This window comes from Carica papaya, chromosome 6 (genome assembly GCF_054855325.1).
Source record: "Carica papaya isolate Zhongbai chromosome 6, ASM5485532v1, whole genome shotgun sequence".
NCBI classification, from domain to species: domain Eukaryota; kingdom Viridiplantae; phylum Streptophyta; class Magnoliopsida; order Brassicales; family Caricaceae; genus Carica; species Carica papaya.
The window spans coordinates 682,860-700,253 of NC_142314.1; the positions used below are offsets into that span (position 1 = coordinate 682,860).

At 35.9% G+C, this 17,394-nt stretch overlaps 3 protein-coding genes across 4 annotated transcripts; 2 read left to right on the forward strand and 1 right to left on the reverse strand.

Moving 5' to 3' along the window:
* Nucleotides 1-139: 139 nt before the first annotated feature.
* Nucleotides 140-3,411, reverse strand: EMB1273 (embryo defective 1273). Its single transcript, XM_022040902.2, has 4 exons — nt 3,058-3,411; nt 1,553-1,972; nt 726-957; nt 140-421 (listed from the first exon to the last, which is right to left on the reverse strand). Exons 1-3 carry the CDS (start codon nt 3,160-3,162, stop codon nt 763-765), a joined length of 720 nt encoding a protein of 239 aa, XP_021896594.1. The 5' UTR covers nt 3,163-3,411; the 3' UTR covers nt 140-421; nt 726-762.
* A 569-nt stretch (nt 3,412-3,980) lies between these two features.
* OTP51 (endonuclease) lies at nt 3,981-7,567 on the forward strand. The gene is made up of 2 exons (XM_022040897.2): nt 3,981-4,702; nt 5,422-7,567. The coding sequence occupies exons 1-2, from the start codon at nt 4,031-4,033 to the stop codon at nt 7,291-7,293; spliced, it is 2,544 nt and encodes an 847-aa protein (XP_021896589.1). The 5' UTR covers nt 3,981-4,030; the 3' UTR covers nt 7,294-7,567.
* Nucleotides 7,568-7,827: 260 nt separating this feature from the next.
* LOC110813668 (SWIB complex BAF60b domain-containing protein) lies at nt 7,828-16,259 on the forward strand. 2 transcript variants are annotated; one of them, XM_022040899.2, is made up of 10 exons: nt 7,828-8,435; nt 9,912-10,023; nt 10,114-10,288; nt 11,270-11,390; nt 12,247-12,361; nt 12,475-12,649; nt 13,696-13,755; nt 13,913-14,118; nt 14,954-15,075; nt 15,983-16,259. In XM_022040899.2, the coding sequence occupies exons 1-10, from the start codon at nt 8,107-8,109 to the stop codon at nt 15,984-15,986; spliced, it is 1,419 nt and encodes a 472-aa protein (XP_021896591.1). In that variant the 5' UTR covers nt 7,828-8,106; the 3' UTR covers nt 15,987-16,259. The 2 variants fall into 2 exon arrangements, with proteins under 2 accessions (XP_021896591.1, XP_021896590.1); XM_022040898.2 differs by lacking the exon at nt 15,983-16,259 and having other exon boundaries at nt 7,829-8,435; nt 14,954-15,258.
* Nucleotides 16,260-17,394: the final 1,135 nt, after the last annotated feature.

Consider the following 17,394-nt stretch of genomic DNA (forward strand, 5'->3'; position numbering starts at 1 on the left):
TAAGGATATACTGGTTATTTTGTCATGTGCAAAGTGAAATTAACCTAGGGTGGATATACATTGATCAGGAATTTGACATCGTAAACCAGGGTAGAGATTAATCGGAAAAAGAATCAAACTCACAACTAAGAGCAGCATAGGACTCGCAAAGTAAAAAATTGCATTCTGAACAAGACAACGTTAAATGCTGATTACATATAAAGAAACTATAAAAAAAGATTTCTCCACAAGTTCCTCTTCTTGTTCTAAAAGCAGTGAGGAGACCCGGTTGTCTACATGTATTACCAAGGTGCTCCAACCGGAAAAGTCATTTAGCCTCTGCTTAAGCCCCTTTTAGGTGATTCTTCAAAAAAGTCTTGACCTACCCACTCATCTTAACCTTTTTCAGTCGAAGATGCAAGTACGTGAAGCCTATGATGATCTGTTTTTGAAGCAACATTCAGATAAATAAGTGTGTTTTCCCTAGACAGCTTGAAGGTGGATTAAAAGAAAAAGTTTCTCATTTCTAAGATATTGACAGTCATAAAATCTATGAGGATCTTGACAATCATATTTTTCAAAAAAAAAGGATCTTGACAGTCATAAAATTTTCAGAAAACGAGTTAGTGAAAGTAAGAAGGTTTCTATATCAATATAAAGTAAATAAAATTCAGAAGAGCTCCCAAATGTTTTTCACATTCTTGTTCTGATAGGCAACACGAAATACTAGGTCCAAACTATTTTACCTGATGAAGTTTTGCATTTGGTTCTGAATGGCTGTATTTACTGATTTATGGCTGCAACGCCTCTTTTAGGCTTTCTATACCATAAAACTGCAAACCATAGACACCTCAGTAATGCTCCATTCGCAAAGAGTGGTATGAATATACGTCCCCAGTATGGGTAATAAGGGCCAGGCAACTTGAGTAATGTGAAGAATACCGCAATGGCAATCAAATGCCACGGAACTTCTGCATCCTGTTAAGTCAACAACATTAGAAGATTGATTTTTTGTTTAGACAAAAAAAAGAGCATCAACAAGAATTCCTTATCACCATCCATATAGAAAAGGCACAACTCAATAAAAGTACTCGGCATAATTAGAGCAGTGCATTATCCTAAGGGCTCCCCCCCATGCTAGGCTCTACTCATGCAACAATTTTATTCATCTTGTGAAAAACCTCACTAGTACAAAGAATCAAATTTGTGATATTAATGCAAAGAACAAAAAACAAAGACGAGAATTTGTTGCAGGAACCATATTTATCCACTTTCCATAAAAATTTTCTTGGGAGATTCTTCATGAGGAGCAGAATTCCGCATTTGGACTTCTTCATTCATTTCTTAATATAGCTAAGATGCACCATGAAAGCTTTTCTGCTATCTTGAAGCATCAATGTTCCTCATAGTCCACTCAACATGTTAATTAATTCATGTTTCTCATAGTCTACACAAAGTTCCACCTAGTCCACTCACTATATCTAGAATGCATCATGAAAGGTTTTCACTATACGGCGCAAGATTATCCTAAGATTTAGTAGTTAACTATTTCATGCCTGAAAAATATCTCAACCTTGAGAAGTGGAGAGAGCTCCAAGGCAGCTTCTTTTAAGACACCAGCAACAGCCATGCCAATGATTAGTGGAAAGGGGATGAAAAATAGCTTCCTCTCATGTGCACAATAAGACATCTCACTAATAGAGGAAACTGCCAGTAAAGGGACAGATATGTACTTAATAACTGACAAGACAAGATCAAGAATGAGTTGGATGAAGTTCTCCAATGCTCTGTTCCAGGGGAAGCTCTTGACTGGCTGGGGAGAACTGTCCCACAAGTTTCTCGCTTTGTCCATTAGATGGTCTAAATCAATTTTCTTGGGATCACCAGAGTGCCCTGCTCCCATGTTTATTGCACAAGAAATATGACACCTTGAACGAGAAGCTCCATTCGGTGTTAACATGCAACTACTTTCTCTAAGATGCTGAGAAGGCCCCTGCAACAACAAAGGAAGGTCACTGGTACAAGATCTACCAAAAAACATGCAAAAAATAAATTCAAATCAAAGAGGCAATGTAAAAGGCTTCAATATGTTCAATCTGCATTGGCCCAATTACTCCATGGAAAAACTGTTTTCCAAATAATCAGAAGTCAGTTATTAGAACTACAAATATCTACTACAATCGTCATTATTTGTTTAAAGGAAAAATCACACCATCATTGTTACTTATAATTCATACTACAAACATAAATTGCCAGCAGATGAATGGCCATGATATCCATTTTCCGGGAGGAGTACGAAGGTTTTTGCTGTCTAGCCCAGCTGTGACTCTTCTTGCCTTGGTTACAGGGTTATGAGAACAACTAATATTTGCAACACAGCAGCCTCATATTTGTTTTGTCTTCAAAAGAATAAGCATCAAATGTTTTCATCTTATTGCCAAGATATATATAACGTTTGACCCTCTTATATTTTACTTCATTTTCTACACAGCTATACTCATTCCTAGTTTTTACGTAATGATTTTTGAGGAGATATGCTAAATACAAAAACAATATCCCAAAAAATGAGATTTCTAGCAAGGGTGATTCTTCCAGTTTTCTTAATAAAAAAATCAGGCAACACTAAAGTTATACTATGCATTTAAAACTTGAAAGGCATTTGTAGCAACAACCCAACTAAAAAAATAATCAACTGGATTCTCTCCCAAACACAAGGCCTGCTATTCTTAGCTTGAAATCCTCCTCAAACATCCACCATTGTCAATAGAAAGGTTAAGTCTTGCATACACTACATCCTAGTAGTTTGGGAACACTGAATTTCCAGTAGAACAATTCCACCAAATATGAAAATAAACCCTCAATATACCCACCCATAACATAAAAGTAATTGAACAATGTCTAATTAACGGATGGAAATCCATTTCTATTTCTAGCAAACATAAATTTCATCTCCAGATCTTTAAAAGACCCATTTACAAAATCTAATCGCACAAAAACCCAAATAACGAAAAATCATATATCCGTAACACAACATAATCATAAGAACTGGCTGGAAAACATAGCAGCCCCTGAACTTACCCTGGGCCCTCGTAGAAAAAGAGAATTGAACCCGAACGCCATCTTGGAGGAGCTTTGAGGATCAGTAAAAACAGATAAGAAGCGAGAGGGATACAGAGTCGCCATTTTTTAAAACTGTGGTGAGTTATGAAAAAAAAAAAAAAAAAAAACTTGGTTAGGAAACACGATGGCGTTAGCCTACCAGAACTCCACGGTCCGAGCCGAGCAAGGATAATAAGATTGAAAGTCGAACGACGGAATCTCCCAATTTAGAAGGAGAAACGTTTCGGTCGGAGGGTTTAAGAAACGGTCGGCGGAGGAGGTAGGATCAGGTACTATCTCCGTAAGATAACCACTCGTGCAACCCTCTCCGTAGGGCCGAGAATATAAACTCCATTAAAATATTTTTATATTTGTAAATATAATATATTCTATTATTAAAAATTTATAATTGATATAACATTTAAAATAATTAATATGTAATAATAATTTTTAAAATAATAAAAATATAGATATAAAATATCAATTTTTTTAATAAAAAATAAATAATGTGATTGGTTCGAATTATAATTTATAATTTATTATTTATTATTTATGTTCGTTTCAAATATATTTTAATATAAAAATTAAAAATTTTTTGTGACTGAATCATTATTTTTTTAACGTATGATAAAAAAAATTTTAAATTCAAAAATAAATTCGATCAATTTTTTTATTTAAATAAATATATTGTTACTATAATTTTATAGTAAACTATATTATATAAAAATTTATTATTATTTAGATTAAGGATAATAAATTTTTATATTATGTTAAATAATTTATTATTAATTAAGAATTTAAAGAAATATATTTTATATTTATGTATGTATATGTTGATAAATAATAAAAATAATAATAGTAAGAAAAAATGAAAATTGAAATATTAATAAATTGAAGCGCAGCCATAAAAATTAATGGAAACTAGGAAGGTAGGCGGTGGAAGAACTCAGCGATGATCTTGAGCAGAGCTCAGGAGCTCTCTCCATCTTTCGCCATAACTCTCTGCTCTTCCTTCTCCTTAAACCCTAGCTTAAACCCCAACTTCAGTTTCCCTAATATGCGCTCTTCGACTCTCTTCCTTCTCCGCTCATTATCTCTTACCCTTCGGCACCACAACCACCGCAACAGCTGCCGGCTTTTCCTTTCTCTCTCCACCCTTCCCCTTCCGTGCGTAGTAGCCGCCGCAGCCCGAGATTACCCTTTCCGGCCACGTATTCGGTCCCCACTCGCCAGAACCGGTGCTGCTTTCGTCGAGCACTTGGCGCACGGAGCGGGAGTTTCGGCGGGAGAGGAGGAGGCGGTGGTGGAGGAGGAGAAGTGGGATTTCTCTAATTACAGTGGCGAGAGTGGGGCTTTTGTGTTCGAAGAAGAAAGCGGGGCGCGGGTTGCTCGCAACGAAACTAAGCACTTGGAGTCTCCGGAGTTGGAGGTGAAGGAATTGGAGGATTTGCCGGAGCAATGGCGGAGGGCAAAGTTAGCCTGGCTGTGCAAGGAGCTGCCGGCGCACAAGGCGGGAACGCTTCTGAGGATCCTCAACGCGCAGAGGAAGTGGATGCGCCAGGAGGATGCCACGTATGTCGCCGTTCACTTCATGCGGATTCGCGAAAACGAGGCTGGTTTCAGGGTTGGTTCTCGAAATTTTGATTTCATATAAAGATTGGCCATTCATAGGGGGAAAGAACTGGATTATGCTTTTTCAGATGTTCTTTCTTTTTCTTGGTTGTTATTGAAGCTTGATTGTGTAGACCACTGAACCAGAGATACATCAAACGATTTTAGTTTATGCAGATGAATTGTGATATTGTTGCTTAACGGGTTAGGTGACTTACTTGGATAAGCTCCATAGGTTACATAAGCAAAAGACTTTAGCTTGGCTTCTATCCCTTTATACATGAGACTTCTGCATTGCGAGTTTCTTGCTCATATGAATGATTTGTAAGTCAGAAAGCGATAATAACAAGTAGAAATTTTTGAATTTTATTTATAATTTACTCACTGGATACATTATTAAATCAGTTGGATTTATATTTTCAATTATGCTACGGAAACAAGTAACTTGAATTATACATGTATTGACTCAAAAATTTTGCTAGAGTTTCTACGGTGCCTGTGTTATATTAATGTTCTTATTCCATATAATTGGAATTTGAACTACACTCAATGCCAAATAACCTAGGCATGCTGTTTGTAAGGGTTAAGAGTTTGGAACGGGTTGATAAGTTATATACGCTGCCTTTTGGTTTCGCTAAATGTTTGTATTTCAGACTGCAGATAGGATTCTAATGGTGTGCTAGGGCATGTTGTCGTGAGTTTGTGCTGAAAGTTTTTGTCTTTTTTTCCCAGGTCTACAAATGGATGATGCAGCAGAGTTGGTATCGATTTGATTTTGCTCTTGCTACCAAGTTGGCGGATTACATGGGTAAGGAGGGGAAGTTTGCAAAATGCCGACAGATATTTGACGACATAATCGATCAAGGACGAATTCCTAGTGAATCTACGTTTCACATTTTAATTGTTGCGTACCTTAGCACACAAGTTAAAGGTTGTTTGGAGGAAGCCTGCAGCATTTATAATCGAATGATTCAGTTGGCAGGTTACCAACCCCGCCTTAGTCTGCATAACTCTCTTTTCCGAGCACTGGTGAGCAAACCAGCTGCTGCTTCAAAACAGTGTCTAAAACAAGCTGAGTTCATCTTTCATAATTTGGTGACATCAGATCTTGAGATACATAGGGATTTTTATGGCGGTCTAATATGGTTACATAGCTACCAAGAAACCATAGATAAAGAAAGGATAGCAAACCTTAGTGAAGAGATGAGACTTGCGGGTATTCAGGAGAGCAAAGAAGTCCTTGTGTCCATATTGAGAGCTTGCTCAAAGGAGGGGGATGTAGCAGAAGCGGAAAGAACTTGGCTGAAACTACTCCGATGTGATGGTGGTATCCCTTCTCAGGCTTTTGTATATAAAATGGAAGTTTATGCAAAGATTGGCGAGTTCATGAGATCTTTGGAAGCATTTAAAGAAATGAAGGAGCAACTTGGTTCTCCCAGTGTTGCAGCATACCACAAGATCATAGAGATCTTCTGCAAAGCTCAACAAATCGAGCTTGCAGAATCCTTGATGAAAGAGTTTGTAGAAAGTGGTAAGAAGCCACTTATGCCATCTTATATTGATCTAGTTGATATGTACCTCAGTTTGGGTTTACACAATAAGCTGGAGTTAACTTTCGTTGAATGCATGGAGAAATGTAGACCGAACAGAACTATTTACAATATATACTTGGATTCTTTGGTTAGAGTCGGTAATCTTGGCAAAGCAGAGGAGATTTTCAATGAAATGCAAAGTAATGGGACAGTTGGTGTTAGTACACGCTCGTGCAATACTATTTTGCGCGGATACCTTGCTTCTGGAGACTACGTAAAGGCAGAAAAGATATACGATATCATGTGCCAGAATAAATATGACATTGAATCTCCCTTGATGGAACAGCTTGATCGTGTCCTAAGCTTGGTCAGGAAAGATGTTAAGAAACCGGTAAGCCTGAAGTTAAGCAAAGAACAACGAGAGATTCTTGTAGGTTTGCTATTAGGCGGTTTGCAAATTGTCTCAGACGAAGAGAGGAAGAACCACATGATTCGATTCGACTTCAGAGAGAATTATGGTGTCCATTCTATTTTAAGACAATACATAAACAACCAGTACCATGAGTGGTTACATCCATCTAGCAAGCCATCAAACGATAGCGATGAGACACCCTTCAAATTTTCTACCATTTCACATTCTTACTTTGGTTTCTACGCAGACCAGTTTTTTCCTAGGGGTGTTCCAGTGATTCCAAAACTAATTCATCGGTGGTTGTCACCACGAGTTCTAGCATACTGGTACATGTACGGGGGACACAGAACGTCATCCGGAGACATTCTCTTAAGGCTGAGGGGAAGTCTAGAAGGTGTTGAGAAGGTAGTGAAAACATTAAAAGCAAAATCTCTAGATTGCAGGGTGAAGAAGAAAGGGAAAGTGTTTTGGATAGGTCTCATGGGAAGCAATTCAACCTGGTTCTGGAAATTGACAGAACCTTACATCTTAGAAGACCTAAAAGATTTTCTAAAAGCTGGTGGAACCGGAGAGATTCAAGATATTAACTTTGATAGTGGATCTGATTTGGATTTGGACCAAAAGACTTCTGATTACAGTGAGGATGATGATACCTTGTAAAACCAGTCTAATTCATGGTGTTTCTTCTTGGCCATTTCAGATCAGGGTACACCTTAGAAAATGAGGGTTGCCAATTGCCAATTGCCAATTGCCAAATTGACTGGATCTAGAGGGCAGCCTCACCAAGCTTGTTAGCCAAATTATATTTCCATTTTCCATATATTTACCAAACCTCAATGTTGTACAATGTACATACAGTTCTAACTGGATATTTCATAAATTATTATTTATGAAATTGTAATATGTTAAAAAAAATTTCTGGGAATTTTAAGAATTTAAGGCTACAAATGGGATGAGTTTTTTTTTTTTTTTTATAATACCCATATTGTAATTGTATTTATTTTTAAAAAAAATTATCAAATTATATAATTTGAATAATATAACTTTTTATTGTATAAGATTCTTAAATTTTTATGGGTAATTCAATTTTATTAGTTGCAGACATAATAATAAATCAATATCCATTAAATGGATATATTGATATATATAAATATATATATATATATGTATTCTCTGAGACTAAAAGGGAGACCATTTGGAAACAAGCAGAAAAAGAGTTGTGGATACTGTACGCCGTCGTTTTAGGGGCCCCATCCCCTGCCTGGTTCAACCTGATATTGTTCCTATAATTCCACTTGTACCCTCGAATCCATCTTCTCTTCTCCTCTTTCTCCAACACCTGCATGAGAGAACACGCCATCCTGGAAGAACAGCCGGTTTCTCTCTGTATCTTCCAACCAAAACATCTCCTTTCGCCACGAATATACTTTTTCATCAATTGAATATACCGACGAAATATCGCAGTACGGGAAAATGGTATCCGACGCTGACCTCGTGACCCGGCTCCGAGAAATCCTCCGGAGCTCGGACCTTGACACGGCGACTCCGGGCAGTGTACGGAGGCAACTGGAGAAAGATTTCATGGTTGACTTATCGGACCGTAAAGCTTTTATTAGTGAGCAAATCGACATTTTCCTCCAAACACAACAGCAAGAAACACAGAGTGAAGGAGAAGATGATAGAGAGGTGGAAGGAGAAGGGAATGTGAAAAGAGAATCAGAGGAAGAAAACGACGCCGTAGGGGAAGAGCAAGAAGAAGAAGAGGAAGAGAGTGAGGACAATGATGATGAACAAACGGGAGGGTAAATTTTTCTTCTCTTCTCTTCTCTTCTCATTCAGTTCTCTTTTAAATGATGTGCAAAAATTGTACTTTAAAGCGTGGTTCTTTTGGATTCCTACTTCGAAATTAATAAATGGAAATGTATGTGCATCTTAATTTCGGTGGTTCATTTTGACTACTTTCATTGACATTGTTCAATGATTTATGCATTTGAGACTTGACTGTTGGATTTGATTGGTTCAAAAACTAGCTTATGGGCTTACTGTATTGATAAGTTATGCATTTCATGTAAAGTTCCTTTGAATCATGACTTAGTGGGTGGTGTTTGGAATCATTCCTAGGGCTCCTGGGGAAAGAACATTCTTGTTGATGATTAGGTTGAAGAGGGTTCTTCTTAAAGGTGGTTATATATTAGTTGCAAAATGGGCATAATATTCTTGTAGCTTACCATTCTGGTTAGATTAATCTAACATGTATTTGAAGTTGTCCTTTTGCTTCATTGAAAATTGATTTGATCGCTATATCAAGATTGCATAATTGCTTTCACTGTCAAATTTGGGTGTGGAAATCATGGTTTCATGATACAGTTCAGGTTTTATGTGCTTGTTGGTTAACTGGGGACTCTTTGTCATTAATTTTGTCTGCTTATCAGCATTTCTGCTACTTGTTTATATCAGTCCTCAGAATATATTTATGATTCATGATGCTGAAGATTCCTATAAATAAGCATGCATATGAGATTTTTATGCTTCTATCTTTATGGCCTTTCTTCTGTATGTTGCCATTTAATGTAATTCAAAGGAGGAGGAGGAAGGGGGGGAGAGGAGGAGAGGAGGAATTCCACTGATAATTAGTTCTTTAGGTAAATTAAATGGAGGGCCTTGGACTTTCGGAATAGCTATAGGTAGTTATTTATTAAAAATAACATGTTATTTGCATAACAAATAAATTTATCAATTTTAATCCGGGTTTTTAGTAGGCTTTAAATGGTGGTAAGAAACATGTGCCATATGTCAAAGTATGTCATTATGTAAGTAACAAAAAATAGCAATATATAAACATATCGTGTAAATAAATAATTCAAATAAAAGATATTTTGGTTTATAGAATAGATTAGGTTATAATTTTTTAAAAAATAGTGGACTTAGTTGTAATTATACCTAGACCTCAAGGAGTCTTCAGTAATTTATCCTAATATTTTGGCAGGTCTCTGTTATGAGACTAAATACTAAGGGTGTGTCTGTTTTCTTAACTCCATTATCTTAAACTTTTTAGTGTTTTTACTGTTTGTTTGCAGTTGTTTTACAAATATTGAGTGCTTGGTATAGCATTTGTTAGATATGATTCTCTTAATTACAAGGTGATTATTTATCATGAAATGAAGTAGATGTTTATAAGGATCACAATGATCATATTATAAAGTAGCTAGGAGCATACCTGTTCATTATAGGAACAAGACTCATGACATTTCTGAAAAACGTATTTTTTTATCTAACAGGGCAAAAAAAGTGAAGAAAGAAGTCAAGAGAAGAGGTGGATTTAACAAACTATGTAGTCTCTCACCACAGCTTCAAAAATTCGTCGGAACGCCTCAATTGCCTAGAACAGAGGTGAAGTTGTATTTTATCTGAAAATTTTACAGAATCTCTTCATGTTTTGTTGCCAGTTCTTGCAATTTGAGTTCATCTCCCATTTTTCAGGTTGTGAAGAAGGTTTGGGCCTACATCAGGGAGAACAATTTGCAGGATCCAAAGAATAAACGAAATATAATATGTGATGAATCTCTGCATGCCCTTTTTCGTGTAAAGTCCATTAATATGTTTCAGATGAACAAGGCCCTGTCAAAGCATATTTGGCCATTAAGCGAGGGAGATGGTATTTATTCTTCAGAAATTTATTTTTTTCACAGGTTTCTGTTATTGGGAAATTTTTTAAGTTCTCTGTCTTGAGTGGTCAAATAATTACCCTTAGCTTCGTACTTTGCATGTTCAATTATGTTTGGTAATTATGTTTGTTAGTCATAGAATTCTGACCTTTGCAAGTCTGATTATGGATGCGTAACTTGCTTATCCTTGGGCAAGGTGACTCCCACTAATATATTTAAGTGTAAAAATGAAATTTAGACTAAATAAACTTCCTTTGAAAAGGATACTTTCCAGCACCATATTTTTCCTATTGGATGTTATGTTTAATTTGCTAAGGACAGTAATGGAAAATAAGACTTAATGAATGGCTTCTCTGTATTAGTTGCTTGAGTTATTGAATTGTCGTGAGAAACATTTCTTGTTAGAGATAATAGTATTGTGATTTAGTTTGATTCATACACCTTTAATTCCCCAATATGTGAGAAAGAATTCATGTAAAGAAGCAGACTATTCAAACCCTATTTATATTGCCATTTGCTTGAGGAAACATTGGACTACAAAGAAAATAAAAAAGGTCTGGTAAAAAAAATCAATAACTAATAGTAAGAAATTAATTGTTGGGAATGAAGGATTAACCTTTAATCTCATGAGCATTTTGTATTGGCAATCTTTTTATTCACTTGAAATTTTTTCTTCTTCTTCTTGGAGTATTATTAAAATTTTAAATGGTTTTGTTGTAATACTAATTTTTCTACATAAACTTATGTTTTCCCAGCATGTGGAATACTTTAGGATGTTTATATTTTTCTGCAATTTCAACTTCAACTCCACAAACAGGCTTTCCATATGAACTTCAGCTTTATTTCTCTAACGGTACATCATATTGTTCCTAATTAAATCTTGTTCCTAAAGTTGCATAACGTTGGTACACGCTGAACCAACTGTACTGGGTAGAGGATAAAGGTTGAGTATATCTGTAATTTTTTGCCAGGGCCCTCAGAGGAGACTGACAATGCAAATGAAGAAGAGGAAGAAAGAGAAGAGGATAAGGAAGGGAGTGAAGAAACAGAGGAAGAGGAAGCGAGCAGTGTACAAGGAAGAAAGAAAGAAGGGTTAGTCTTTGTGATCCTTTCTTTTTTGTAACAGAAAGTTGTTATTCTTGTTGCATCATTTTTTGGGGTTTGGCCCCTATTTTTATGCTGTGGAAGCTAATTCAATGTTTAAGAAGGTCAATTTGCGGTTTGAAACTATAACACTGTTCCTTGTCCAATTGACATGTTGATAACATAATTCGTTGATGACATGTATAAATTATATTATGTTTTAAGGCTAGTTTCTTTTGGCCTTATATTACAAGCCTGCTTCTGGTAGCTACAAGCATTTGGTTTGATACAAGAGCGTCACTGTTGGTTTGGTACAGGTCTTTCTGTTGACAAGATATTGGTATTGTAAACAAGGAAAGTAGGAGGTGTCATCCATGTACAAAAGATAGAAGAAGATAGCTATCTATGCAAAATTTTAGGGATAATCACAGGTTTTTATTTTCAAACAGTATATATACAAAGAAAGTTCCACTTGTTGTAGGACTCTTAACAGAAAAGAATGAGAAAGATACAAGTAAATTATATATCTAATAATCCACTCTTAAGATGAGTGCATAATGTATTTGTATTTTGTGTTAAGTTCCACTTGTTGTAGGACTCTTTACAGAAAAGAATGAGAAAGATACAAGTAAATTATATATCTAATAATCCCCTCTTAAGATGAGTGTATAATGTATTTGTATTTTTCTTAACACAATACAAATACACTGAAGTTATATAAACATTTAATACACACAAACAGGTTGATTTGTTATTCAAGGCTGATATAAGTATCTCATGCAAGAGTCCTTGATTTATTATATTGTGTTAATTTTGTGCACTTGTCAGTGTTGATGTTTTAAAATTAAATCTTGCTATTGACTAGGCCAGGAAAGGCTGATAAAGATGTCAAGAAAAGAGGAGGTGGTTTTACTAAATTATGCAGCCTTTCTCCACAACTTCAAAATTTTCTTGGAGTGCCAGAATTGGCAAGAACAGAGGTATCATATATATGTTTGAGTAATTTTCATTTTTTTCAGTTTGGATACAGTTTGTGTTGTTGAGTACGAACTTTCATGAACCCTAATTATTCTTTCTGTTTTCATGGCTCCAGGTTGTCAAGAGGCTTTGGAGCTATATTCGGGAGAAGAATTTGCAAGATCCAAAGAACAAACGGAAGATCATATGTGATGAATCACTGCAAGCGCTCTTTCATGTTAATTCTATTGATATGTTTCAAATGAATAAAGCCCTCTCCAAGCACATATGGCCCCTAGATGAGAAAGATGGTATTCTGTCAAATATTTTCTTTCAGTTTTCAGTTTCTGATACATTGAAATGGATTATGATGCCTAATTGTCTTTGTACAGTAATTATAATTTATTACTTTCCATTTTACATGTTGGACCCCTGTTAATTGCTCACCCGTGAATGTACATGCCAACAAGTATAACTGGTAAATCCAGTGGACCAAATAGGGTCCTTTTTTTTTTTGCTGCTATCAAAGTTAGCTATACATAACTGCCGTTTTATATTAGAAACAGAGAAAATATGGTAAAGTCCTAATGCATGCTGGGAAAAATAAGAAACTAGAAAAATGTTGTGACCAGAATAATGGTTCTGAGGTTAGAAAAGTTTTACTTTTCATTGAGAAATTTTCAGTTTCAGATTCTCATACTTCATTTCAGAAAGGTGGAAGGAATTTTCAATCTTTTGTTATCAAAATCAAGGATATCAAACTTCAGAAAGAGCAATTTAATTGCAGTCACAAACAATGCTTCCCTCAGGAGAAGAACACAGTTCATGTTGTCTGATTAATGATAACCTTTTAGGTTTCTGAGTGATGAGAAAGGAAAATGTGGCTTCCATTAGGAAAAACGTCTATTAGACGGAAACAATAAACATTGATTTGGGAAGACAGGAATGTCAAAAAATATTGATGTTTGAACACTTTATTTGTATGAAATAAGGGGAGTTTGCTTTTATTGTGTTGTCTGCACATCATTTGACAGCTGTGTAATTGAGATTCATTTTCTTTATTTTGATTCTTTTGACAATTTTGATCATTGGAATACCTGGCTAGCCTTGTATGATTTAACATTAGCACCTCAAGTTTCAACCTGTTTGTTTGTATTAATTAAATCTTGTGCTTTTTTCTGGTATTCCATCAAATGATACAAATTTCTGGATTGAATATTATGCAGTTTGATAGGCATATCATCTGAAGGATGCTGTCTAATGTCTGGCTTTCTTGCAAAAGTTTTCATTTATCTTTCTACAATATCTTTTTTGTTTCTATTATTAACTTGAATAAGCTACTTCATTTCTAATCTAGGAGGCCCAGATGACTCAGCAGAAAGGAGGAAAAAACAGCCTAAACAGCAGAGGGAAGAAGGTGAGACAAGTAATTCAAGTCTATGGATACAACATACTAGGTCATCAAAGCTGTTTTATACCTACACCGGATTGTATTTTCAATACCAGCAAAGTCTGTATATACTAGGCTAGCAGAAATATTCTTCAGTCTTTTCATGTTTTTTTCCGCCATTCAGATGCTGATGAGCCAAAGCAAAAATTAAAAAAACAGAAGAAAGCAGAAGAAAGGGGAAAAGAACAGAAGAAAGGAGCTACTGGTCTTCTTGCTCCCCTTCCACTTTCGGATGCTCTAGTGAAGTTCATTGGTACTGGTGAAAATGCATTATCTCGAGGTGATGTTATAAAGAGAATGTGGGACTACATTAAACAGAATGATCTACAGGTCTGCCACTATTTTCCATTTTGTAACTGGCACTACTATTTCTTTACTACATTAAACATAACAAGTGATTGAATTTCTATCAAAGCAAGAAAGCATGAGCTTTCACTTAATGCAATGCTTTATTCGTCATTGATCAGCCTGGACAAGCCAGCTTAAGTTACCTTTTGAGTACTTGATAGCCCACTCGTTAACTAGAACATTTGGCGACTAGGCTTTTTAGTTCACATTAAAATGAGACTGGAGAATCTAATGGACGACTGCTTAGGTAAGTAAACATGCCAAATACAGCACCCTGCTTGGTCTGGCTAAATCCAGTTGCATTCTTGGATCAAGCTTGAGAAAAGGATGGAGCTCTGTCCCAAATTCTATGAAATGAAGCTTGAATTCCTTAAAGGTCCTCTTGTGTTTGCCTATCCTTGTGTTAAGATTAAATCCTGTATATATATGATAGGTTGGTCTTGACAGGGTTCCCATTTGCATTGTATTTAACCTGATATTTTAAAACCAGTATCACTGAATTAGTTTAGGCGAAAGTAGGTGGAGATTGATCTGCCTATTTTGCTCATCAAAGATATTTTTCCATCAGATCTTGGCTTTTTGTTTCTTATATTTGATTGAGGCCCCTGTATAGTTTGCCTGTCCATGGTAACAAGTCATGGATGTGAAACACAAGTTTTTCTATATTTTTAGTTTTCTTCACTTGACGAGATAATCAATATCATAGTATCGATGCACTCAATGATGTTCAGTTATATTTCATTTCCTATATTTAAATGACTTCATAAGATTCTAATAACTGAATGTTTGTCTCACACATGCTGTTTTGTTTCAAAAGGATCCATCAGATAAGAGGAGAATCATATGTGATGATAAGCTGAAAGAACTCTTTGAGGTTGATTCCTTCCATGGCTTCTCAGTGTCAAAGCTTCTGACTGCCCATTTCATCAAGAATGAACAGTGAGTTTCTTTCATGTATATAAATTAGGTATAATGCAGTGGATCCATTTAAAGTGGGCAATTTTGCTTCAATTAGTCTCTCGTCATATAGGGCTCTTTTTATGTTTTTAATCTGCCCAAGAAATGGAACAAAATACTTCTAAAAAATTCATTTCTTCCTGCAACTATGATCTTGGTTTACAATTTTCTTGCTTGCTTTGGGTTGTTTTTGGCCTTTTTTCCTTGGAGGGGGAGGGATGGGGCGAGGGATGTTTACATCTTTTTTCCCCCCAACTCAGCCTCTACTTCTCTCTTTTTCCTGCACTCCTTTACTTTTCTATTTTCCTCGTGGGGGAGTAGTTTTAATCATAAATGATCTATACAGAGATCCACTTGGAATATCACTAGGTCCATGCCATTAGATAGTGGAAAGAAACGATGTGGCCATTTTGGTCTTTCTGGGACCATGAAGTCAGAGAAGCTTTCATAGGCTGTTTGATCTTTCTTAGTGTTTTCCCTTCTCTTTTTCCCCACAAAAACACATACGTTGAATCCATGCTATCTGACAGGTTGGCTTGTGCTCTATTTTCAAATAACTGATAATAATATCATTATGGCATAGGATGGTTTTCATCATCTGGAGTTTCCATACCATAGGCGTGATGAAACATTTACACTGATAAGTTTCATAATCCGTTCATTGCTATTCCCAAATAAAAGAAAAGGAACAACGAAAGAAACTTATTCACTAGTTGATTAATGACAAGCATTAAACTACATTGTTTTTTGCAAAGGAGATCTCTACATTATTTATAGTTTTAGGATGAGATTGCTATACAAGCTTATCTGACTTTGAATTAGCTCATCCTGCGATATCATATGAAGTTCTGAACTCAGCTCCCGCGTGAAAAATTATTTTGTATAACAGGTAAGTATTGATGTGATTAGTAACAGCCCCCACATGAGAAGACAAAACTTTTGAATTGATTAGTAAAATCCACAGCGCGAGCGCTCTATAAACTATCAACGAAAGCAGGGTATCATACTCATGTATGCCTATTATACAACAAAATTTATCCTCACATTTAAGAGGCAAAAATACGTTGTTTCTTGGGTTAGTTGTTGGTGAAATTATTGACATTATTGTACTTGACTCTGATCATAATCATCTTGGTTGGAAAAGAGGGGGTGGACCCTTTTTAACATTTTATGTTGTCGTATGTGAAAGACTTTTCGAGATAGTTTCAGGAAAGCTTGTGGGCAAATGGTTGAACACTGGCTTCTTTTTGCAATGTCTTGTATGGTTTTCATGTCATCCCACCCCCACCCCCACCCCCCTCCTCTAGGTGTCACCATACCAAAGCTTTTATCATGGACCCTGGATTCTTTTGTTATTCCCTCAATTATTTGATAACCAGCTTTTGGCTCAAATGAGACTCTAAGCAAGAATGAGAGATCATTTTGAGCCAACAAGACTTGAAGCAAGGAGGAAGTGGGGAGTGGGGGAGTAAAAAATTGGGATGTCAACCTCTGATCATAGCAAGTTAATACATATTAGTGAATTGATGGTTGAGTATCTTGTAGTTAGTACTTCGAGCAGGAGATTTCGAGCTCGACGATTGATTGATTAATGCATAAAATTTTTAGTTTGTCTTAGATGAGATCATGTTTAAGAGATTGATTACTTCCCAACTTTTCAAAAATCCAGTGTAGGGTATTGTAACATCAAGGTCTATTAAGAATCATCACATTTGTAGTGGATGAACTATTTGTTGGAGACCACAGAATCTCAGTTTGACTCTGTAGACCAGAAAGGTGAATGGCAAAATTTCTTTCAAGGAACACAAAATAGGAATATAGATATATATATATACACACACACACACACATAAAGAGGATAAATGCCTTGTGTGTGTGTGTGTGTGTGTGTGTGTATATATATATTCTCATTTCATCTCATGCAAATTCATGTACCACAATCTCTTATACATACATCAAATATACAGTATGATTGAATTGGATTGGAACCCAGAAAAAAAAAAGGATGAAATGAAATTTAGTGGATGGAGGAGAGGAAATGATGTTGATAGGGAAAGAAAAAGATATGTGAGAAACATATATATATATATATGTATATGTATGTGTATGTGTCAAAAATAAAATAGAAAAGGAGGGAATCTTTTGAGATGGGGGCCAATTAATATTCGTGATGCTAAAAGCACCGCCGTCCGTTCATATGCGGCGAGCCGATTCCTCCATCTCCCATCACGTGCCACGTTATCCCGTGGGCCCCACACACATTTAACCCTCCAGAAATTTACCAGAGTAATTAATCAGCTA

Coding starts and splice junctions, on each gene's coding strand:
- OTP51 (XM_022040897.2), top strand. CDS start 4,031: ATGATCTTGAGCAGAGCTCAGGAGCTCTCTCCATCTTTCGCCATAACT. Junction 4,703..5,421: donor AAAACGAGGCTGGTTTCAGG/GTTGGTTCTCGA, acceptor TTTTTTTCCCAG/GTCTACAAATGGATGATGCA.
- LOC110813668 (XM_022040899.2), top strand. CDS start 8,107: ATGGTATCCGACGCTGACCTCGTGACCCGGCTCCGAGAAATCCTCCGG. Junction 10,024..10,113: donor CTCAATTGCCTAGAACAGAG/GTGAAGTTGTAT, acceptor CCCATTTTTCAG/GTTGTGAAGAAGGTTTGGGC. Junction 10,289..11,269: donor GCCATTAAGCGAGGGAGATG/GTATTTATTCTT, acceptor ATTTTTTGCCAG/GGCCCTCAGAGGAGACTGAC.
- EMB1273 (XM_022040902.2), bottom strand. CDS start 3,162: ATGGCGACTCTGTATCCCTCTCGCTTCTTATCTGTTTTTACTGATCCT. Junction 1,973..3,057: donor TTTTTCTACGAGGGCCCAGG/GTAAGTTCAGGG, acceptor TTGTTGTTGCAG/GGGCCTTCTCAGCATCTTAG. Junction 958..1,552: donor AGCTCTCTCCACTTCTCAAG/GTTGAGATATTT, acceptor TTGACTTAACAG/GATGCAGAAGTTCCGTGGCA.